This window comes from Sinohyriopsis cumingii, chromosome 17, assembly GCF_028554795.1.
Source record: "Sinohyriopsis cumingii isolate HCF-2022 chromosome 17, ASM2855479v2, whole genome shotgun sequence".
Classification (NCBI taxonomy): Eukaryota; Metazoa; Mollusca; class Bivalvia; order Unionida; family Unionidae; genus Sinohyriopsis; species Sinohyriopsis cumingii.
The window spans coordinates 98067129-98093317 of record NC_142977.1 but is presented as its reverse complement, the minus strand read 5'-3'; the positions used below and the strand labels follow the sequence as shown (position 1 = coordinate 98093317).

The 26189-nt window shown below is 33.5% G+C and overlaps 1 protein-coding gene across 2 annotated transcripts in view; it reads left to right on the top strand.

Moving 5' to 3' along the window:
- Window positions 1-22045, top strand: part of LOC149779512 (calcitonin gene-related peptide type 1 receptor-like) — a 62960-nt gene extending 40915 nt beyond the window's left edge. The window contains exons 6-11 of one of the 2 annotated variants that reach the window (XM_089940222.1): window positions 14217-14277; window positions 15049-15115; window positions 17590-17672; window positions 18355-18493; window positions 19414-19455; window positions 21232-22045. In XM_089940222.1, coding sequence (XP_089796348.1) covers window positions 14217-14277; window positions 15049-15115; window positions 17590-17672; window positions 18355-18493; window positions 19414-19455; window positions 21232-21429 — 590 coding nt within the window. In that variant the 3' untranslated portion in view covers window positions 21430-22045. The remainder of the gene's footprint in view (window positions 1-14216; window positions 14278-15048; window positions 15116-17589; window positions 17673-18354; window positions 18494-19413; window positions 19456-21231) is intronic. The other variant, XM_089940223.1, reaches the window with a different exon arrangement.
- The last annotated feature ends 4144 nt before the right edge of the window (window positions 22046-26189 follow it).

Genomic DNA, 26189 nt, shown 5'->3' with positions numbered 1-26189 from the left:
ATACCCAACCGGGTTAATAACGTGCATCCAAGCCAAAGACTAAGTCTCACATACACATATATTACTGTTTCATAGATATAATAAATTTTAATGTCGTCAGTATATCAAACAATATTTCTTTACTGGAAAACAATTTATCAAAACAGTATCACCATAAGGGAACAGAATATATCAAGCAAAGTCACTTCATAGGAACAGAATATATCAAAGAATATAACAGGAACGCAACATATCCAACGATATCACCAATCGTGATCTATATATATCAAACAATATAACCTTACGGGAGCAATACTTGTTTTAATTACATATATAAAATATATAAACAATAAATGCTCTATGTACTTATTGGTTTGTACATTTGTATGGGAAAATATGAACGAGTTTTGGGATGGAATACTGCACGACCTTGGGAGTGTAGTATATCCTTCCAACAAAACGAGTTCACATTTTCCCATACAAATGCAGTAACCTTTTTATTATATGCTCATTTTTTTTATTCTACCTAAGGTTTAATTATATAAACAAAATACACTACAAGAAACAACGTAAATGAATGAATGCCGTATTCAAAACTAAATACACAAGCGCATATTTGTCATTACACAATGACATCATTATTAATGCGCACATAACTCCGCCCAGATGAATTTGAACTTAGTCGCGCGCTCGACATAACTTTCGAAAGAAAATGGCGTGTCTAGTTAAAATTGAAATTTGCAGTCATAATGTGAATGAATGCGCATTGCAACAACTTTTCCATTTGATCTGGAATAAATATATTTTGGTATTTTGTTTCGATTCGACGAAAGTTTGTGATTTTGGACAGGATTCATCTGTGCAAATTATACATGAAATAGATTGGATTGAAGTGGCGCGGGAGAAGCGTGTTTACATCTGCAAATGTGTTTCTGTTTCTGTCATTGAATGTTTGAAATCATAATGTGGGGAAAATATGAAGTCTTTCAATTGCAATTATCAAAATGACGCTATGGAATTTAATGCTTATTTCATTTTGAGTGCAATAAGGAGGATGCAATTGCACTTATCGAAATTACAGCAAAATTTCGAAATTTGTAATCCATATTGAAAACCTATGACATGGCTCATGTAATTCGGATTTGCAGAATTAAGAAAATACATTTTGAGGAAATTCAGGATGTAAAACTGTAAGTATATTTTATTTTGCCATTCTTATCACCATCTAAAGAACAGAGTATATGACTTGTCACTTGTATGTTATTTGTAAGGAACTTATCTTCCGTCTGTTATATAATGTAGCTAGCCTAAATCCGTAACATTGTATCAACGCGGAATGTGCCAAAACAGCTGGGGTTTTTGCAGTCCACGAAACATATTTTAGTTAATTCAGAAACAAATTTAAACCACCACAACGTAAAGAGCCTTTTACGCGAGTGTACATGATTTGTGTACAAATCAAAAGTGCTGGCGTCTGCGTCCATTGTTTGTTCGCAATAGAAAGTAGTTCCTTTATGCACGTGAATGCTATATGTGTATTGTCGCGCGAGTTCATTATCGGGTAATATTGAACGATTCTGACAATGTAAAGTTAATGAGGAAGAAAATGAGCATATAAAAATAGGTAATAGATGAATTTATATAGAGTGCATATGTAGAAGTCTTTCCTTTCGTTTCATCTTACCTTTTCATATTTATATCTTTGCTTCGTATGGTTTAATATTTTATTGCCTTTTTTCGTGAACTATTTTTGCAATCATTGGTATATGTCAGTGGTATGTCTTCAACATTTCTCGTATACTTGTCTTACAAATCAATGCTTTATGTCCGTGGTATGTAACCTATACCTGTCTTACAAGTCATTACTTCACGTACGTGGTACGCCTTCTATACTTGTCTTACAAATCAATGCTTTATGTCCGTGGTATGTAACATATACCTGTCTTACAAGTCATTACTACACGTACGTAGTACGCCTTCTATACTTGTCTTACAAATCAATGCTTTATGTCCGTGGTATGTAACCTATACCTGTCTTACAAGTCATTACTACACGTACGTGGTACGCCTTCTATACTTGTCTTACAAGTCAATGCTTTATGTCCATCGTATGTAACCTATACCTGTCTTACAAGTCATTACTACACGTACGTGGTACGCCTTCTATACTTGTCTTACAAGTCAATGCTTTATGTCCATGGTATATAACCTATACCTGTCTTACAAGTCATTACTACACGTACGTGGTACGCCTTCTATACTTGTCTTACAAATCAATGCTTTATGTCCGTGGTATGTAACCTATACCTGTCTTACAAGTCATTACTACACGTACGTGGTACGCCTTCTATACTTGTCTTACAAGTCAATGCTTTATGTCCATGGTATATAACCTATACCTGTCTTACAAGTCATTACTACACGTACGTGGTACGCTTCTATACTTGTTTTACAAGTCAATGAAATATGTTCGTGGTATGTTTCCTATACTTGTCTTAGAAGTGTTTCGACTCTATGGTCACAAACCTAAGTAACAGAAAAGAAGCAAAACCAACAAGTTTTATGAAACTTAACAAACAATTTAATTGTCAAAGTTATAGATGAAATGTGTGAAAGGAACTTATAGTATTACACCAGTAATTAGTCCTTATAAAGGTGTATGAAAATACTAAAGGAATGAAAAGTCCCTTATAAAGTACAATACCGTAAATGTAATGGTCTTCCTATAACCATGACGTTGTCAAGAGGGCGTTGTCCAGAATTTCTTCGAATAATTTATAACAGCTCACGAATATTATTATAGTCCAAATAATGAGTACTTTCTATTTCCACTGGACAGTTCAAACAAATTCCTCTCGAAAGCTATCTAAGAACAACATAGAATACGTCTGCAGACTTACAACAGGAAAACAATAAGTGTGAATGACTCCAAAAATTGGAATGAATCTGCCTAAATTTCTCCTATTATACACCGCATATTGAGACTGTACTTCGCAATAGACCCCACGTGACAGAAGTATTGATTTTATGTCGAATTAAGCATATTCACGTGCCCTCGCGCAACCAACGGAATGTCACAGAATTATTCTGGAAACATCGATATCCCATCAGTCACTGAGAAACTATGCCATAGGCCCCATTGTAAGTCTTCTTATTAGGATTATTATAACTAATTGTCAACGTATACAGAAACATCTATTTATATATCCTATGCAATATTATACTCTTTAACAGATTCAAATAACGTAGGCCAACCTTTACTAAAGATATTCTGTAACCATTACAGCCATGAATAACAACTATCAAAAGTATACAAAATCATGTATCAGGAGTTACACAAATTATTGATTTACATAACACAAGTCAATACCATATGCCCATGGTATGTCTTCTATACTAGTTTTACAAGTCAATACTATATGTCTGTGGTATACATTCTATACCTAGAAACAATATTTATGTCATTTTGTAATCAATATGTAATCTTTTCGTCGAGTAACATACTGTAGGAGTACTGAGGGTTTAGGTTCGTTACCTCCATTGCTAGGAGGTAGTCATTGCAAGAAGGTAATCATTTCAAGGTGGTAATCATTGCATTGTGGTAATCATTGCAGGGTGGTATTCACTGAAAGATTTTAATCATTGCAAGATAACAGCGTGGTAATCGTTGCAAGGCGGTGATCATTGCAAGGTGGTAATCATTACAAGGCGGTGATCATTGCAAGGCGGTGACCATTACAGTTGGTAATCATTACAAGGCGGTGACCATTACAGTTGGTAATCATTTCAAGGCGGTGACCATTACAGTTGGTAATCATTTCAAGGCGATAATCACTGCAAGGTGATATTCTTTGCAAGGTTTGCTTGGTGGTTATGGCCTTTATTCTTGAAAACATCCAGTTTTGTGTGCTGTTACTAGTAAACACCATAACTCAGGAATTATTTGTGTCTTATTCAGTGTTTTCAACAGATGCCTTTGCCTTATCGATTGTTTTTCTTTGCTTGTCACCTTTCATGTAGAGTAATGGCACTTTCAGCCGTATTCTTGTATTTTAGTCTTTTGCATTTCCAGTTTATCATATATAAAGAATTAATAAAACCTCATCAAAAGTGAAATGCAAGATAAATGTGACGCAAATATGCTTCAAAACATTAAATCAGTTTCTTTCAGAAAATCTCGTATGATATATTTACCAACTCCTATACAATGTTGTTTTCCTGGCTACAATAAAATCAGTGCTTTCTTACAATGTATTTGATAGCTTGAACTGTGCAAATAATTTAGCTACACACATTTTTCCATTCTCTATTTTGTGGATGCTACAATCATCTAATTTATCTCTAGCAAACAGAAAGTCGCATTTAATCTATCTCTGTTTTGCCAGAAGCTAATTTCAGGAAGTTTGATGCCGTCAACAAGCACAGACGATATAACGTTAGATATTTACAGTCCTTTGTCATCGGGATTCAAGGTCGTTGGCACTTTTTCGAGAACTGTTAATCAGTTTAATTTTGGAACTGAAAATATCTTTTGAGATTTTGCTCCAGCCTATTACTAGATGAGTGCTAACCTTGTACATGATTCCCAGAGAGTTCATTTTGAATCCAAACAGACCGTCCGCCCGCAAAATCAATTTTGATAACGATGAAACCTCGATAGAATGATAAAAGATTATTTGTAAATAACCAGAAAAACAAGCAATATTACAACGAGACGAAATTCATATACATGTGCACATGTGTGTGTGTGTGTTTGTGTGTTTTATTTTTTTATTTTTAAAGTAGCTGTAACAACTGTAGTAATATCGCTGTCTGCAGTGTGGCAGTCTATAGTGATGTCTAGCACTGGGGCACTATGCCGCAGACATGTAGCATCATTAACCTCTTGATGCCGAACGCCTAGCTAGTACCATTTCCAAAAATATAAATCTTTGGTATAACTCGGCCGGGGTTCAAATCTGCGGCCTCCTGCGTGCATGGGGGACGCTCTAATCACTTAAGCCACCTGAGCGGTACATGCGTACATTGTGTTGTAATTTGATGTTTTTGAAAACATGCAAGTCAGTTTTATGTATGTTGCAAATTTTAACGGCAGAGCTAGGCTCTGACAAGCATATAACCAATGGTAGAAAATCACACTGGATGCCGTTGTTTTAGAACGCTGCAAGTTATATCATAAAAATGTTCCGGCATGTGTTTGTCACGGTATATTTTAGTTACGCATTCCTCAGTCCTTGAATAGCCCTTATTTTCTATGTCCTTCTCACAGTTTTGTAGTGGGGATATAAGTATTATAAATGAGGTTGGATAGGACCCGGCCACATTGTAAGGTTTAAAGACTCTATTTACAAGATATTCAAGTAGTTATGTGATATTGCGAACACAGACAAGTACAAGAGTGTCCCAAAGTGTAATTAACTAAATATTCCTGAGAAGCTCATATATATAAACTCTATGATTTTCTTTTATTTAATGTGTTAGCAATAAAGCTGTAAGTGCAGTGCAGTATAGATTAAAACCTAAATCTTAACTTTTCGGTAGTAATTTAGGAATTCCCATTTTATCTGAAGATATCCTCTAATGTTCTCCGGTTATGAAACCGAGAGAGAGAGAGAGAGAGAGAGAGAGAGAGAGGATACATTTAAATGAAAACCTTATAACGAATTATATGATTTCTAATTTAAATGAAAAAATGACAAAGACCAATAACAATATTTTGACAGAGCATAACACTTAAGAATATACTTGTTTCACATTTCATAAGACCTACGTAGGTGGATACTCATAGTCATATTCTAGTCAAATAATCAGATTGCATTCATTTATGGTGATATTATTGATGACAAAATAATTGCAGCTGATTTATGTATTAAATAACTAATTTGTATTGACAATACCTGTCAGATGATATATTAAGATTAATATTTTCAAAGACGACTTGTAAGTGATACTGTGGCGTAAAAGTAGCTCTGACGATTTCGGAAGAAAGTCACTATCATTATGTGTTCAAAACCTTCATATATGTACATTTCGTTCTTAATAATTGAGCACACCTACTTTTCCTTTTCGGTCAGTTACAAATGATGATACCACAATGGTGTTTATGTGCTGAAATTTGCCCATGCAACAAGTGATTTGTTCTTCAAGTGTACCATAATAACTAAAGGGATAAATCGCAGTCACTCCATCTTGTTTTGCTGACATATTACCACCAGTGGTTGGTGAGACAAAAAGGTATAACACTAGAAATAAGAATAACTTAACATTAGTGCCAGACTAAAATTAAGCCGAAACTCATTTTTACACTCATTCATGTTTTACGAACTTGCTTCCCGATTTATTAAAAAGTGAAGTTACTATTTTATTCTCAGAGGTAAAATAGAGACCAAGGTGACACAATTGCCTACTCATTGTTTCGTTGGAAACAGGAAATTATCCATTCTGCATACTAGAATTAGAAATAATTGTAGTGATTTACATAATTATTTATATTCCAATCATTTGAGAGACAGTCCACTATGTGCTTGTTTTTGATGATATAGAAAATGCATACCATTACATACTTAAATACAAATACTATAATGAACAGCGTAGGAAATTAATTCAGAATCTAAATCGTCTACATGTAACAGCAACCACTAATAATTTGTTATCTAAACCATCACGTTAGTAATAACTTATTAGACTTGTTCCAAATATATACACGATACGCTTTACATAATTACGGAGTATTCGCAGTTTGATTTTTCCACTCAATTAATGACATCTATTTTTAATTGTAATCAGCCAAGACGTGATATTCTTAATTTGTATTAACTGAATTCAGTTTGGTATATGTACTAATGGTCAGCTTCTAATTAATTTGCCATTAATTGATTAATATATTACTCTCTCTCTCTCTCTCTCTCTCTCTCTCTCTCTCTCTCTCTCTCTCTCAACCCTCTTTCCTGAATCATGCAACTTTTCTTATAATCGTAATAAATCAAGTTAATGTGCTGCCTCTATCCATGCAAATTTCATATCGACCTTAGTGTAAGGGCTTTTTCTAAGTTGTGAGAACTTGTAACACGACCACATTTGTACCCATTTATGGCAATACATAACATTTAAACCAATTAATCATATATTATATTAATGTGTTTTAATGGTTCAATCAGGAACAAGAAGATACACAAATTGATACCGAACGGATATGCTTAAAAGGTTTTACTAATGGCGAAGTTAATACAAACGACCAAACAAAAATGACGAAAATACGATACATCAATATTTAGTTGCCACAATTTGTATCACAGACCCATGTGGAAAACCCTGCCTATTGAAACCTTTCATCGGGAAAGTATTAAAAAAAAGTAAAGGAAGATTACGGAATGCCTTAGGAATATGCTACAAGTTTAGACATAATTATAGAAGTAGGTTTAAAAGTACGAACATATTTACAAGTCTTTTTGAGCAGATTACCAGTGAGCTCCACAAAACTGATTTCCAAACAGTCTGAATAAATCAGAAAAACTAGAAAGCATTTTATATTTAAAAGAATCTATACCACAAGTCATGGCTAAAATCATATATAGAATCAAACACATCGTTGCGAGAAACATTGAAATACAATTTCATTAATAAATGAATAATGTTGTCTTCAGAAAACAAATGGAAAAAATAAGAAAATGAAGGAATGTGAAAACGTGTACTGGCAAAAAGAAACAAATTAAAAACTAACATTTCTTTTCAAAGGAGAAAAATATATCAAGATATGGTATGAGGTTTTTACAACATTAAACAATTTAAAATAAATAAATATATTTTTGTCGGAGTGAAATAAATGAAACATATTTGCATGGGTATATAAACATTTGCATTAAATAAAGGAATTTTAAAAATAGAAATGCCCAGAAGATTGTATATTTCCTCAAACTACAAATCACCAAGAGATGATTTTAATTAGATAGTATCAGCATGCGATATACAGTATTAAATTCCATTATGTTGCTCTTTGATCATATGATGATAACCGTTATGTATTGGACAGCATGCAAACTTTGCGTAACTTCTACTCTCATAACGCCTGGTACACGTATTATTCTATAATTTTGGAAATCAAAACAATATTCCAGTCTAATTAAATGTTTAATTCGTTTGAAGTTTAATAGTTCCACTATTACATACAACATTATGTTTGCTCACACATATTTCCACAGAACTTGTATCTTCTGAGTAGAAGAGAACTACAAATCAAACTGTATTGTTTAACAATTTGTAACAGCACGTATAATTACGTTATGAGGTGCGTTTAAGCTCATACTGAGTCATAACTATGCTAAGCTAGCAAAGACAGATGCATGAGAGAAGCGAACGAGCTCATAAAGTTTCTGCAGATTTAATAATAATATAAAAGCGGGTTAGATTTTATTTGATTGTTCGCACTATTTCCCTGTTGTGTGTGTCTACGTTTTCTTTCCTATTCATGTAAATGTGTATCCCAAGTTGAACAATAGCTAAGCGTAATGTATATTTGATTTAATTATATCTGATTTAATATGAATTTATTTTAATTGTTTGTCAGTTTTAAAAAAATTATTTTTCATTACATGATATTGTAATGTAAATTTATTCACTAGAGATGATACATTTTTAGAAAATAGTTTGACCTTGACTGTTAGTTTATAAAAACCAGGTGTTGATCTAAATCCTGACCTTGTTTCAGAATTTGTAGCAACCTTCGTAAACAAGTTATATTAAATTTTAAAATGTTTGGTTGTTTCCAAGGTCATGATGGGACTTTGTCTTTAAGATGTAAACAAATTTTTTAATTATTTATTTCTTAGAGTAAAAGTGATTTCTTTTCGTCAGGGGGACACCGGGTAAACGTGATCTGTAACAAGTAATTGCTTCTATAAGATGATCACGTGACCCCTTTTTACGTTTTAGAAAGACCATTTAACCTGTATTTTGGACACTTAATCTCAGTAGAAGCTGGGCTGTTAAACTGTTAGTTGTATGTTGTGCTGTTTGGAGTTATTTCAAATTACTTGCATTAAAAAGGATTAATTTTGTTATTGTTCTGAAAAATACGTGTGCTCATGTAACATTGTGGAACCAGGACAGTTTTTTATAAACATTTATTCAGGTATCAGAAACCGGAGTGATAATTCTTGTTTCTACAAGGAACTGTAGACTTCAACACAACAGATTGCAGCATGCGTCATCGTCTTCCATCTTGGATTCTTCGTCGGGATTCGAACGTGAAATCAGTAAAACACTTTGTTATTAGGACTACTAAAATTGTATTCGTGGATTATTCTTGGATTATTTTTGAATTTGATTGTATAAAACCGTAAGTTCATATTTTTTTAATTTTTACAGAATTGTTCCAGGGAAATAAATTATTGTATTTTTTCAAAGCTTGATGTTTTCACTCTTTCTTGTGTTACTGTCTATTCGAGCCTAAACAAGTGACATAAGATAAGGTACGTTCTGTTCCTTGTAATCTATAATCATCGCTGTACTTTTCGTTTACAGAATTAGCCATTAGATCAGAAACGATTGTATCATACTGGAGACACAAATTCTCAAGTTCTTAATCTTCGTTTGTACCTACAATCATTGAGAAAAAAAAAACACAAGGTTACAAAGGACAATGATTAGTAAATATCTGAAAGTCACGTAGTCTTCGAAATTTCTCGCCATATACAATAAATTACTTCTGATCCAGCATTTTGTTCATTAGGAATTACCTGACCTTAACTTTATCAGTTTCATTTGTTATGCATTCCACTAGTTTGTCTATCCCCATGAACATAAGGTAACGAACAATTTTTAAACGTCATAAAACTGTTGTAATCATTAAAGTGAAACCTTTCATCACCGCATAAGAAATGTTTATGTTTTAAATCAATATTTGTTTTAAAATTCTTTACAAGTGAATTATTAGCATTTTCTTTAACCTTGACGTGGAAAGATGTGAAAGATGTGAAAAAAACAACCCGGTGCAATTAAAACATTTGGGCTCTAAGAGCAGATTACAAGCGACAAGTGTAATTCAGGTTTAATTCTGTTTAGAACTTGTATAATACAATGATGTGTTAGTGTTTTTTTTAAAACTATTTTTAGGAGTTATATATTTTCCGTATGTTGCAATTACTATTCATGGTGATTTTAGTGAGATAAACTTGAGCACAACAATGGTAACACAGTCTGTATATATTTTATATTACTGCTCAAAATGAAGACTGGTGGTAAACTCGGTTGTCTTGAAGTATCTAAAACTGCGTAAGGATTCATAGAAGAACAGAGAGAAAAGTCATCATTCAAGTTTTGTAAAAGCTGAGTAACCAAGCCTCGTTCTCAGAAGTTTTCATTTAAGGAATTCAGTGATTTTACCCAGTTTTGTTTCTGAACTCATTCTTTTTTTTTTCTGCACTTTTGCCATACGTTATCGTGTCTCATTCTCTTTTCGTTAGCCGCATTAGAATCAAATAGCTTAAACATAATTCCTTTATGTGAATTATGCACAGTTAGCCATTGCTCGTTCGATCATTATTACTGCTCTTGTATATACGCTACTAAATGACGGTATATTTTCCACCGTCTCCAAAATTAGATTTGAATATTATGAAATTTAAAGGTATATTATATCTCGAATCATTGGAAGAAATAAAATATTATTTTCTTACAAATAATATTTGTCCATTGCGTTTATCTGTAGGATATATATATATATATATATATATATATATATATATATATATATATATATATATATATATATATATATATATATATATATATATATATATATATATATATATATATATATATATATATATATATATATATATGTGTGTGTGTGTGTGTGTGTATATATATATATATATGTGTGTGTGTATACGTGTATATATATATATATATATATATATATATATATATATATATATATATATATATATATATATATATATATATATATATATATATATATATATATATATATATATATATATCCGCAATGTTTAAGTATATGTAAATTGATTATACAATTTGTTTATTTGATTTCCGTGTGGTATTTATTGTGTCAACTTTCATTCAGCACATTTTCAATTTTTAAAATATATTGTCGGTCAATAAGATCAGTATGAAAGCTAGTTTTAACACTTTACAAAAGTCAAATAGCAGAATGTTTCAACACAATTCATCATTTAATTATTTAGCTTTTAGTATGATTAACCTATCAATTGTTATGATTCGACTTCTTTTGATTTCATCACATGTATTATATAATACAATATTCTTTCTTCCCTTATATGTGTATGTGTTTTCAATGTCTCCGTTTCTAAGTTTATTTCTGATTTAACTGTATCAGTTCTTTTACTAAATGCTGATCTGGATCAACTTCAGTTATTAATAATATGTTGTTTTGATGATCTGCTTTAATTGAATTTGTTTCAGTCTTGTTTACTTCGTTTTTCATCTTAATTGTATCTATCTCTCTTTTTTTAATCCTATTATATATCATTAAAATGTTACGACAATTTGGTCATAGGCTAAGGAACAGGAAAAAGTAAAACCAACAGGTTTTTGAAAACTTAACAAATAATGTAATTTTGAAACTTTTAAAATGAGCATTTACGAGGAACTTGCAGAATTATGAACAAAATCCAAAATAACTCCAAACCACCTAAAGACTCAAATGATCCGAACGAATTCCAGATCCTCCAGAATTTACTTGTCTGCCAACAATCCTGATGTAATGTGTGCATATAAGGAGAGAACTGAGCGGTTAAAATTCATTCCCATTTCGGATTCCTATTTCATACGTTCTTGTATTAATATCCGTCTGTAAATGTGTTTAATGTTGTGTTTAGATATAATTTGAGAAGAGACATTTATTTCGATTATTCACTGTAACTACACAGTGATCATTGGACTAAAATATTATTCTGGGACTATTGTGAATCTATTCACAGGAGTTCTGGGCAGTGCCATTTTAGTATGAATCCGAAATGGGAATGAATTTTAATTTGCTCAGTTCTCTCCTTATATACACACATACAGGACAAAAACGCAAGTTTCTCCTACTTCATATGTGACATTTCGCAAATACTCCACATCGTAAAAGAATCCACCTGACTGACCAATTCAATGTGATCATCGAATCATCCAATGGTAAATAACACCAGACTAGTAAAAAGGTTTATTATCAATATTATTATTAATGATCGTAAACACCTATTTATAGATCATATGCAATCGACAAGCAGTTTTAATATCTTAAATTAGAAAATATACCCGTATACAAAAATTAGCTATATAATATCTTGTTTATAGACGATCACTACAATTTACAGTCATGAACATAAATTATACACAATACCAATACAGCCATATACCAAACGTTACAAAAAATATGTGGGCCCGGAGTGGCCGAGTAGTCTAATGCGCTGTCCGTTACGGATCACTGCCATCTCACCTCTGTCTGCGTGGGTTCGAGTCTCGGGCTCGGCCAATGTGGATATGTGAGAAAGCTTGCCGGTAGCTTCTCGTGGGTCGGTGGTTCTTTCCGGGGTTTTCCCGGGTTCTTCCTCCACCATTAATACTGGCCGCCATGTATAGCCTCTCTTGTGCTGAAAAGATGGCGTTAAACCCTATAACAACAACAATAACAACAACAACAAAATTATAGATATACATAACATACATCGTTTCACTTTCGTCTAATTCTGTAGTAACGTCTTTTTACAACTCTGACAAGTTCTCGATCTGTACATTTTTTATGATAGTTTTGACCTTTTTACTCTTGTCTGTGCTTGTTTCGCTCTTCTTTCTCATTTTAGAGTCACTAAAGCTTGACCGTATAGGTTTTCATTTTATTGATGATATGAAGTCATAATAAATCGTTGGTTGTTCTCATATATCTAATCTTACTTTTGCTCACATTTACTTTTTATGTCTCCGTTTAAATCTATTGTTTCGATTATTTCTGGTTGGTCATTCATTTCCTGCATATGCGACAGAGCTTTAAAAATTTATATTTATCCCTAAATTAAATGCATTTAATGTTATCATTCTGGCGGCAAAGTCAACTACTGGGGGAATTTTATCCCTAAATTAAAGGCATTTAATGTTATCATTCTGGAGGCAGTCTACTTAGTTGGGGATTTTTTATCCCTAAATTAAAGGCATTTAATGTTATCATTCTGGAGGCAGTCTACCTAGGTGGGGATTTTTTATCCCTAAATTAAATGTATTTAATGTTATCATTCTGGCGGCAAAGTCTACTTAGATGGGGATTTTTATCCCTAAATTAAAGGCATTTAATGTCATCATTCTGGCGGCAAAGTCTACTATATATACCCACTTGACCTACGACGCAGTAGATTACTCTTGAAAAGCCAAAATTTCCGATTTCAAAATTCTTCTAACACTTAACCTTAGATTCTAATAAATATCTAGTTTACTACTTAAATTCAGGAAAAATGTCAGGTAGGCAAAACCGTCATTAACGATCAAGATAAAATTCATGTATGCAAAACTCTATCCTCAGTCACGGACAAAATTCAATCACACAGTATGAATTAGAAATACATAAAAATGAATTTAAAGGTAATATGAAGGCATTAAAAAGGCAACCACGATTTATGTACATAATCGAACCGGGTGAAGTGCGCCAGTTGTACAACGAAAGAAATGATATCACATTTCATGGATCCAGTAACGGCCTTAGCAAACGCGGGGCCCGATTCGGATCATTTTTGGACACAATGTATATGATATTGAACTTAAGACTTTCTTCCATCGTTTTGAAATCTCTCTCTCTCTCTCTCTCTCTCTCTCTCTCTCTCTCTCTATATATATATATATATATATATATATATATATATATATATATATATATATATATATATATATATATATATATATATGTCTGTGCGTGTGTGTGTATTAAAATTGCTAACGCGCGGTTGGTGTCCCTGTGAGCACGGGGCCTGATTAGACCAATATCGGTCCAATCGGCGTAAGGCCGGCCCTGCATGGTTCAATCGAATTATAAGGGATAAATAAGGAAATATAGATAGATAGATATAAAGGCATCAGATGAAGCACATTTTTTTGTCTCGAAAATAGCAGCATTTTCTACATCGTCTTTATCAATGTTAGCTGTCGATGTCGATATTAGTTTGCTCCACGGTCACAACGTTGGTCGTAATGTACTTCTTATTAATTTTGCACTATCATTTCAGGGATCCCTCTGGTGCCTCTGTCTGTGTATAGCATTGTTAGAGCGACGGCTGCTAATGATCGGTAAAGATTAGATGATAGTGAGCAGGCCACACGATTCTCACGGATGTAAAGATTGCTGTTCTCTTGGTGCTGTAGGGAACACATTAACAACAACAATAATTGCAGCCTCAAACCCCCAAAAAAGATTTTTGTTTTTTGATGCAATTTTTCGAACGAAACACTAGAAGACAAAAGTAAACTTAATATCTAGGTGAAAATTTAGATACGTTTGTAATTAGAAGGAGTATATGTACTGCTAAACGGCCTTAAGAAGGAACGATATTTCTTTGCTTCTGAATTGCTTAATTTGCATCATCATCATACGCATCATACATACAGGTGTTTATCCAGGCGCGAAAGAGTGCAAGTAAGTTACTTGGCATCTGAACGCCACTGATCTTTCTGGGATGGTACTGGTTCTTAAAGGAAAGCTGTCATGTATTTAAACCTATTAGTGGAATCTCCAAGTTCCAAAACTGGGGGTTGATGATATAATACGGATTGTTTCAACATCTGTTTTAAACAATCATATTGCTTCTTGATTTACTCGTTACTTGTAAAAGTCACAATTTTGGCTGTGACGTCAATGTAGTTAGTACCCCGGTATCAGCCAGTGTTTACTGAGTGAACGGCGAATATAAACGTAAGTACGAAATATGCAGCTAAATACTGCATATTCATTATTAGACAATACTTGATAATGAAAAAAAAAACAAAAAAAAAAAAAACAACGTTTCTCAATGTATAGTTATTAATATATAATATTTGAATGAGCATTTTCCTATCTCACAGGTGCTGGATAAAGAATGCCGGTGGATATGAATTGATCATTTATGCGCCGAATTTGCTATGTATTGTTGTAAGTACTTACATATATATTTTTCTTATTGTTGTTGTTGTAGGGTTCAACGCCATTTTTCAGCACACGATAGGCTATACATGGCGGCCAGAATTAATGGTGGAGGAAGAACCCGGGAAAACCTCGGAAAGAACCACCGACCCACGAGAAGCTACTGGCAAGCTTTCTCACATACCCAGATTGGCTGAATCCGAGACTCGAACCCACGCAGACAGAGGTGAGATGGCAGTGATCCATAACGGGGCCCCTATTTTTCTTGTAATTATGTGCTACAAATAAAATTTCAATAAATACTTACTATCTTCATTGTTCATAAGTCTAAAGAAGTCCATAACTGATTCCAGAAGCACTAGACAAGCCTCATCATTTTTTATCTTTATGCAAGAACTGAAGGCATTGAGTACTTGTATATAATATCTTCATTTGTAAGAAATGTGTGTGTGTGTGTGTGTGTGTGTGTGTGTGTGATGTTTGATTTTTAACGTAGCTTTAACAGTTTTTCAGATATATCGCTACGATATATGCAGTGGGGCAGTTGATAGTGATGTCTAGCACTTGGGCATCATGCCGCTGACACGTAGCCTGATGTCCCACCTAGTCACATTATCCTTTCACCAGACCGACCAGTCTAAACACTAAGCCCTTAATGCTGAGCGACAAGCGCAGCTGTTAGTACCATTTTTGTCGGTCTTTGGTATGACTCGGCCGGGGTTCGAACCAGCGACCTCCATGATCCTAGGCAGATGCTCTAACCACTAGGCCACCGGCATTTCTAAGAAATAAATGAATGATTAAAATAGAAACTCATCGATAAAAACTCACTGATATAAACACATCGATATAAACTCATCGATCCATACACACGTTATATATACACAAGCATTCATATATGATTATATACATCTTTCCCCGAATTCCACCTAGTTGTAAGAGCGTAGGTCGTGGGTTCGAACCCCGGTCGAGTCAAGCCGCAGACATAAAAATGGTACTAACAGCTGCTTCGCTAGGCGTTCGGCATCAAGAGGTTAATGTTAGGACTGGTCGGGCTGGTGTCAGGATAATGTGACTGGGTGGGACATATGCTACATGTCTGCGGCATTATGCCTCAGTGCTAGACATCACTATAAACTGCCGCACTGCAGACTTCGTAGCGATATGACTGCAAAAATTTGTAAAGCAACGTTAAAAATCTAAATCATACATAAACACACACTCTTTCCCCGAATTCAGAAGATAATAGTAATTGCATGTTCTGCAATAGCAGTAATTTCCTAATTAAACGTAATAAATTAAAGCATGTGCATACTATACGTACGTATACATACATACATACATACATACATACATACATGAGCCATACATACATACAAACATACATACATACATACATACATACATACATACATACATACATGCATACATACATTCATACATACATACATACATACATACATACATACATACATACATACATACATACATTCATACATACATACATACATACATACATACATACATACGTACGTACGTACGTACATACATACATACATACATACGTACATACATACATGAGCCATACATACATACAAACATGCATACATACATACATACATATATTCATACATACATACGTACGTACGTACGTACATACATACATACATACGTACGTACTTACGTACATACATACATACATACATACATACATGCATACACACACACACACATACATACATACATACATACATACATACATACATACATACATACATACAAACATTCATACATACATACATACATACATACATACATACATACATACATACATACATACATACATTCATACATACATACATACATACATACATACATACATTCATACATACATATATACATGCACACACACACACACACATGCATACATACATACATACATACATACATACATGCATACACACACATACATACATACATACATACATACATACATACATACATACATACATTCATACATACATACATACATACATACATACATACATACATTCATACATACATACATACATACATACATACATACATACATACATACATACATACATACATACATACGTTTGTATACTGATAACCTTTCAAGTGGAATGTAGCTGTTTGTAGAAAATTAATATTTAAAATTCGTTATCGATTCAAGTGACTGATGATTCGAAACCTTACACGTGGCTATTCAAAGTGACTCCAAATTCTTAACAATGGTAGAAAATTTGACTCCGTTGATGAGTCAGAGAAATACATCAAACGACAAGCAAAGATCCCAATGGGAAATAATCTTTCCGATAGGATATTTTAAATATGCATAAAGGATTTTAATCGCTCAGTTCTCATACATACATACTGTTTCGAGGTTTTTTCAAATAATTTATTCATATAAATACTTTGACATTTTTGTCGTGTGCATTTGAGTTTTAAATATTTTACAGGTCAACTTTATTTTCCTGCTGAGCATTTTGCGGATACTTCTGACTCAACTTCATGCGCACCCAAATGAGCCAGGCAATTTCAGGTTAGTGGTTTACATTTCATGCGCATCCAAATGAGCCTGCTATTTTTAGGCTAGTGTTTTACTATACCAGGCAGTGGGTATTAACAAAGTGAGTATCCTTAAAGAACAATTACCGACACAAAATTTACCTTTGACACTTACATCTCTGAAACTGGAATGCTGGCACATGTAATGTTTATAAATATCTGCCTGCCTATTTATCTCTTTTGTCTTATAACCTGTCTATCTATCGATCGATCCATATATATACATATTAAGTGATTACTCTTTTTATTGATTTTATTGTTTTGTATGTTAATATCTTGCTGAAGCTTTTGTAAAGTAACCAGATGATATGTTTTCTCAGATTACTTGTCGAAGTCCTCTGATCAAAGACTTTTCTCAGATTACTTGTCGAAGCCCTCTGATCGAAGACTTTTCTCTGATTACTTGTCGAAGTCCTCTGATCGAAGACTTTTCTCAGATTACTTGTCAAAGTCCTCTGATCGAAGACGAGCAAGTAGAAATGTGATCATAAATATGTATTGCTCCAACACTCTTCTATACATTTCCAGACTTAAACGCAAAGCTTAACCAACACGTAACAAACGGTCGGACGAGGTAACATTCTATACCCCTTCCATATCTATGACGGGTTATAAAACAGTGGGCGTGCTAATAAAATCATCTTTATTCCTTTCAGGCGAGCCCTGAAGGCTACATTCGTTCTTGTCCCGCTGTTTGGATTACAACTTTTTCTTGTAATTTATCGCCCTGTGCACTTCGCTGTGGAAACCTTATATATTTTCGAAATCATCTCGAAGCTTGTAATAGACTCACAGGTATGATTGTTTTGATACAGTAAACTTCCCTGTTAATGATGCGTTGGTTAGTTTGATTCCTAATGCAATGTTCACTTAGCTCCTCATACAACTTATATCGTTTCAAACATCGATATTTTAATACAGTTCTATGTTTTCGGGATTGCATTTGTGTTATTTTACTCAAATTTTTTTGCCCGCATGTGCAGAGTTTGAAGTAATACAGTATCGTAAAGAGGATTCCTTGTGGACAGAAAACTTGTTCTTAATTAGACAGTAAATCACGCCGTTAATAATCACACTTTGTGTTAAAGAATTTTCTTTCTTAATTTTGAGCTTGATTCATTATATATCTACTATTCATCAAGTTCACTCAACATATGCATGATCTGGGCTGCTCCAGTGTTGTTCTAGATGGTCTTTTGGGTGGAGAAAAGAGTAGAACCCAGAAAAAACCATCGTCCAAGGCTTATAAATTGAAACAAACACTGTTTGTAGTTCTAATAACGAAAAAGATATTGCACGCTTGATCTTTGACACTTACTGGAATATTACATCATATAAAGTAGAGGATCGATTATTCGGACGCACAATCTCGAATTTTCGGTTAATTCAAACGAATATAGTGTCTCTGGAGCATATACAATACATACAAATACAGATTTAGTTTTGAGACTGCCGATTATCCAGACAATTTTTATGTTCGCATATTGTTCTGATAATCGACGTTCTACCATCAGAAATCAGATTATAAAAACAACATGAGGTTTCACGGACAAACATCCATTAACCAGAAAGCAAAAATTAATGAGAGAGATAACTTTCAAGTTCTCGAACAGTATTTCAGGTATAGCATTTGAAAACAGTGATATTAAAGAAGCACTAAGAAGAATTCCTTATCTTGTGTGTAATTCAAAAATGCAATTTAATTCATTTTTCAGGGAGCTGTGATAGCACTTATATTTTGTTACTTTAACGGAGAGGTAAGTATATAAATGGAAATATTAGAACATTAACAGAGAGGTGATTACTTTAATGGACAGGTGAGCACTTTAATGGACAGGTGAGTTAATTAATGGAGTGATTAGTACATGAACAGAGAGGTGATTACTTTAATGGACAGGTGAGCACTTTAATGGACAAGTGAATTAATTAATGGAGTGATTAGTACATGAACAGAGAGGTGATTACTTTAATGGACAGGTTAGCACTTTAATGGAGATGTTAGTTCATTAACGTAGAAGTGATTACATTAATGGCAGGTGAACACTTTAATGGATCAGTGAGTTAATTAATGGAGTGATTAGAACATTAATGAAGAGGTGATTACTTGACTGGGCAGGTGAACACTTTAATATATATGTGTTAAGTGTGATGGAGAGATTAGTTCATTAAGGGAGAGGTGAGTACATTAATGGATAGGTGATTATTATATTACAGAGGTGAGTAAATTTATGGAGAGATTAGTACATTAACGGAGAGGTGATTGCTTTAATGGAATAGTGAACACTTTATTGGAGGAGTGAGTTCATTAAAAAAAAGGTTAGTACATTGACAGAGATGTGATTACTTCAATGACAGGTTGTTACTTTCATGGAGACGTGGTGAGTAAATTTATGGAAAGATTAGTACATTGACGGAGAGGTGATTACTTTAATGTATAGGTTAACACTTTAATGGAGAGGTGAGTTCATTAAAGGAGAGATTCGTACATTAAGAGAGATGTGGCTACTTTAATGACAGATGATTACTTCAATGGACAGGTGATCACTTTAATGCACAGGCGACTCAATTTATGGAGAAATTAGTATATTAACGGAACAGTGATTCATTTCTTGGACAGGTGATTACTTGAATGAACAGGTGAGTAAATTTATGGAGAGATGAAAAGTGTAATGGAGAGGTGAATACATTAACGGAGAGGTGATTTCGTTAATAGAGAGTTGAGTATATCAATCGAGAGCTAAGTATTTTAATGGAAGGGAGATTACAAAACATAGAGGTACATCAATGGAGAGGTCAGAAAGTGATATTGCTAATGGTCTTTCTTTAATTCGGTTGCGATAGGAGTATGTCATGTTATCGTACTTTAATATTAACATTAAATAATTTTATATTGGTACCAATAATGTATCATTAATGTTCCTCATAACTTTGAATGAATATCTCTCCCTACTATTCTCAACAGAAAGGCAGGGACTGCAACCTAGGGATCGACTTATGAGAGAGATATGCTAAGAAACTGACTGATATATGGTCATTTGGAAAACCTGTGTAGAAAGTAATAAATGTTGAATATGCTTCAGAAACTCATGCTAGAACTCTTTATGACACCAGGATACACTATTGAAAATATTCGCAAATAAAGCTAGCAAATACATTAATTGGCTTTACAGAGAACACAATTTTGATTGTTAATGTTGCAAATCTATCACCTTTTTTATCCATGCACTTGTAGACTGAAATGAGGGTGAACGAGGTAGAATTTAAGTGGGCTCAGTGATGAATAAATGAAAACAACAAGGGAATATACCACAGATTCTAGTTTTCCCTGTTCTCTTTCCGGATGATTTGGAAAAAGGCCAGAGGGTGTTGTCGATAGAACTTCTCTCTTTTGCACACAAAGACAAAACAATATAAATATTAACCTTATGTTATATCCATCAAAAGAATTGTTCGATATTAAAGGTAGTTTTACACTTTTCATACACAAAAATGATGATGATGATGATGATGATGATGATGCATTCTTTCCGTAGGTCATGCAGCACTTGAGTACCTCTTGCCGGCGATTACTGGGTAACCAAGAGAAAGGATGCCAGAATTATACCTCGGCGACCACCTACGGTATCGCTTCACTTAAGTCACCAAACCCAAACATCACCGATAATAAAGAGTACATTCCGATGATGGATGTTGACGACAATGATTCCTGCAATAATGTGTATGAGGCGTAGGAAAATATGGCTCTCTGACATATAGAATTGTTCATTTTGTAAAGACAATCTTATCGTGAAGTAAAACTAATCACAATTCATCAATACTCCCAACATTTTTGTTGTATTTTCTACCTATCAATTTAACAGTATGATCATCAAAGTAATTTTAAAAGAACAGTATCAAAATTTGATGTGGATGAGAAAACACGTTATAACAAATAACAACAAATTAGTTTCATGTAGATAATTAGTTATTGACAATATTGACTCTATCCGAGGTCAATATCTTTGATGTTCTTTACATTAAAGAAATAATTTCAAAATGTAGGAATCACGTGAAATGGACCTTTAAAAAATTAATATCTTTTTTTTCGTCACTTAGGATGATATGTTTTCGTTCATTTTTAGGTGTCTTTATCTTTGTAAACATTTTTTTACCTTTACCTTTACTGGAAATAGAAATCGGAGTGATTTTCTATAATTATTTGGCTTTTGGCACGATATCTAGACTTTAAAATAAAACTACTTACAGATGAGGAAACTATTTAGCTCGAATGGAGCCAATACAGTCGATGATGTTTCTTTGTCATTGTCAACGGTAACGAATAAAAATAAAAAAATCCACCACGAATAATAGTGTTCTTGTTTCATAGTTATGTAAACAGAATGACTTTAAGCAAATTATATATATATATATATATATATATATATATATATATATATATATATATATATATATATATATATATATATATATATATATATATATATATATATATATATATATATATATATATATATATAACCCTTTATATGGATTCGTATAAGGTGTCATACACATAATTTATGTACACCGACTTGCACCAGCCTATGGGCATCCTAATGGACTTCTTTTTGTTCACTAGGAAAATGCCGTTTTAAACCTATAAATAAACTCTGTGATATTTTTTTCTTCAGATTCTTAAAAGTGTGAATCTGAGTACCAATTCTACTGGAGATGTATCTAGTATCGATTATAATGTTATTGTGCAGTTCAAGGTTTAAATATTTCTATGACATGAAAGTAGTTATGGGAGATACATAGTATCAAATGGAATATTATAGCCTCGATGGGAATTAACATGACGCCGCCTTGAAAAAGGATGACCCTAATGGGAATATAACATTTAGTATACATTAGTATATAGGCTTAATATTATGGGACAAGGGGCCTCTAACGGGAATGGTAATGGTACTAACTAACTAAATCTACGCTTTGCTAGCCAACAAGCCGTTTGGACTGACCATCACTTATCCAACTACAGAACAAGAATCACGCGTACTAGCCAATACGCCGTTTTTACTGCCCCACATCAAGTCACTTACTTATCAGTGCGCCTTTTGACTGACGAATACATGCACCTGCTAACCATCGCGGCGTTGTACTGACCATCATCCATATATACTGACCAATACGTTGTTTGACAGACTATCACCCAGTTTTCTACTAACCATCACCCACACCAACGAAGGACACATCGTCGGTACCATCTTTTATACTGACAAACACCCATGCTTATTAACCAATATGGGTTTAATTGACCAAACAACTAATAGGCCGTCTGATTTATCAACACTTCCTACTCAGTTTGAAGGACCAGCGCCTACATGTACTAACCAATACGCCGTTAAACTGACCATCAAGCAGCTTTCTATCGAAGCGTGTCAGCTTTTGCTGAAATATTTAGTTCAAAGATTTATTTATCACGATGTAAACAAATGACAAAATCTTGTAAGGAGTTACATAAACTGAGATATCGAACGTTTGAAGCACAAATGGCTCAACATTCACAAACATGTTTGGAATATTAGCTTTTGAATTTCTTTTCTAAACGGTCTATAACTTAAACATAGACTGCAAAAGCAAATCACTCATATAAGATGTTTATGTCTCACCTATGACAGGAATAAATTTATCATTATTAATAGAAAATATATTTATTTGGGTCGGGAATTCCCCTATAAATATACCTGGCTTACCTATAAATATACCTGTCATCCTGTATTTATGACTTTAGTAGCAGGCTTTCTAAGAAGGTTATATTCCATTAAGTAATCGTTTTTTGTTCGTTTGTTGTTTTAATTTTAGAAAACGCTAATTGCGACTTGAGGTGAGGTAGAGGAATATATAATCTTGTTACTGGAAAAATTATTCGTCGGTGTTTTAAGATCTTAGCAGAAACAATTGTATTATTGTTGTATCCAGAAATTCATTTGGATTATAATTTTATTTATTCCAATTATTTAATTCAAATGAGTCTTCTCTGTAAATACAAACAGGTCCTCAAAAAATAACATTCTTGGAAATAGAGACTTGAATTTATTGAGAAATTTGAAATAAGGATTTAATTCTTGGACAGTTATTGTGATCCAACAAATGAATGTTGGCACATCAGCATTATACGGCCACCACAGGTACATTAACAACTCTAGCAGTGAATTTTATTTGGATTCCCACTAAAGTTTATTCGAAACTTTTATCTTTAAACTTGTGTCTGTCATTATAGAATTATTCAGGTTTTCTTTCGCAATACCGTAAGTTTTTTTGTTACTTTTTAATTTTCACTTTGTATTCAAGGGAAATAAATTATTTGTTGAATTTAACGAAGTTTGTTGTTTCCTACTCTTTTCTGTTACTTATTTTAAGACCACAGAGTCATAACGGAAAATTGGGGGCTCGTCCGGGATGCGAATTTCTCTAAAATATTTAGAAAACGTTCTTTTAGATATTTAAAATTCATTTTTTGGGGTGGGTGGTTGAGATTTTCTAAGTCTCAATTTGAAAATCTTTAGTGAAACCAACAAACTTTTACAACGTCATCTAAAGTGGAGAACTTTATTTTAAATTTTACCCAGGAGGAGCCGGAATCTTTAGATTGTAGTTCTTCTGAAATAGGTTATTGGACAAACTGTTCGAAGACCATTGAAGATGTAGAGGGAGAGAGAGAGAAATACAAATCGAAAAAGAGAAAATAACGTAAATACCACCCATATTGATTCAATAATGACGTCAAGACTTGCCTTGATGAACAACAGGTATAAACTTTAGAAAATGCTGCTCGTACAGCTGACGATTATTCATTAGGTAATACAGATTCTTTTGTCAGTAAACCTTCCACTCAGCAGCATTTTTATTTTCAATTTTTTTTATTTCTGTCTAATACGAGAACTCCCAAACTTCAAATTGGCACAACTTTCAGAAATCAAGCTAATCATAAAACTGATCAGAAGTTGTTATCTCTTCCTACGTATACCTGTTGCAAGAAGAAAGGGCACGTATTTATAATTGCTACACATTGGAAAAAAAGCAAAAGAATCAACAGACCTATTCCAAATGCTATTATTTCCAGGACATCAATTTCACGGTCATACATTGAAAGTAATACATTTGTAGGGTCAAACAAACCCAGTCTTATTTTATTATGGAGATCTATGAGTCAGTCATGTAGAAGGGTTCTATATCACTCATTAGTGATTCTGACAATTATATCCCTATTAAAATTTTAAAGGATACAGGAGCTTCTCAAAGTCTTTAATTATCAGGTACTTTGTTTTTTTTCTGAGAAGTCTTCTTCGAATGAAAGTGTTTTTATTTAGGGGCTTTGTGTATATTTGCCATCAGACTTAGCCTCAAGCCCGTTACAGTCTGAGCAGTGAAGTCTTTACCCACTGAGGGTATTCATTTTCATTACTAGGCAAGGAGCTGGCTGGCGATAAGGCTATGTTTAATCCATTTGTAACTGACAAGCTTTGACTGGATCAGAAAGTCACTTTTATTGGAAAAGAAATCACTGATTTATACCCAACTTGTTCAGTTAGTAGAACTATGGCAAAGAAAGCGCTTGAGAATGATGTTGATGAGGAAATTATTCCTTTGACTGGCATATATATTGGTCAGGCTTTTGGTGAGGTCACTTTTGATCCTCATATGGATCAATCAAAGTTTGTTGGTCACAGTGATTCTCTTTTAACTATTCATTCTCTTTTCTCAATTAGGATGATAATGGACAACTACATGTCGCCGAGTAGGAAAATATCCTGATATCTCTTCTTGTTTCAGAGGACTTTTAGCAAACTGAAACCACTGATGTACATGCTTGTTATTTTCTTTAAAATGGAGTCTTAAAAGAAAATGGAGAAGACTTGTTGTACCTCCTGGTGGGGAGTGGTCGCTGAACTTTCAAGTTGTAGTTCCAAAGTCGTTTCGACTGGCCCATGAAACTCCTCTGGCTGGTCATTTAGGGATCAATCGGACTTATCACAAGATCCTGAATCACTTTTAATGGCCAAGAACTTAAAATTAATGTTTGTAAATACTGCATATCTTGTCAAACTTGTCAAATGTTAGGGAAATCCAAGCAGAAGACACCCAAGGCTCATCTGGTACCTATTCCTGCATTTGACGAATCATTTAGCAGAATAATGGTAGTTTGTGTTGGTCCCTTACCTAAAATCAAGGATCAAATTTTACGTTTCGAATATTCCATCAAGTTATTCATGAAATATGGTACGTAAGAACGCTTCCCAATAGCTTTAAGGGATTACCCAGGTTCCTCCTCTACTAGTTATACTGGCCGCCATATATTGCATATCATGCGCTGAAAGATGTCCTTAAACCCGAAATCAACAGTATAATCACAACTCCCTTCTGGTTTCTATAAGCTGCGCTATAAATAATCACACACATCATTATTAGCACCGCTTAGAGCTCCGTTTAGTTGACAACTCGTAAATCAACG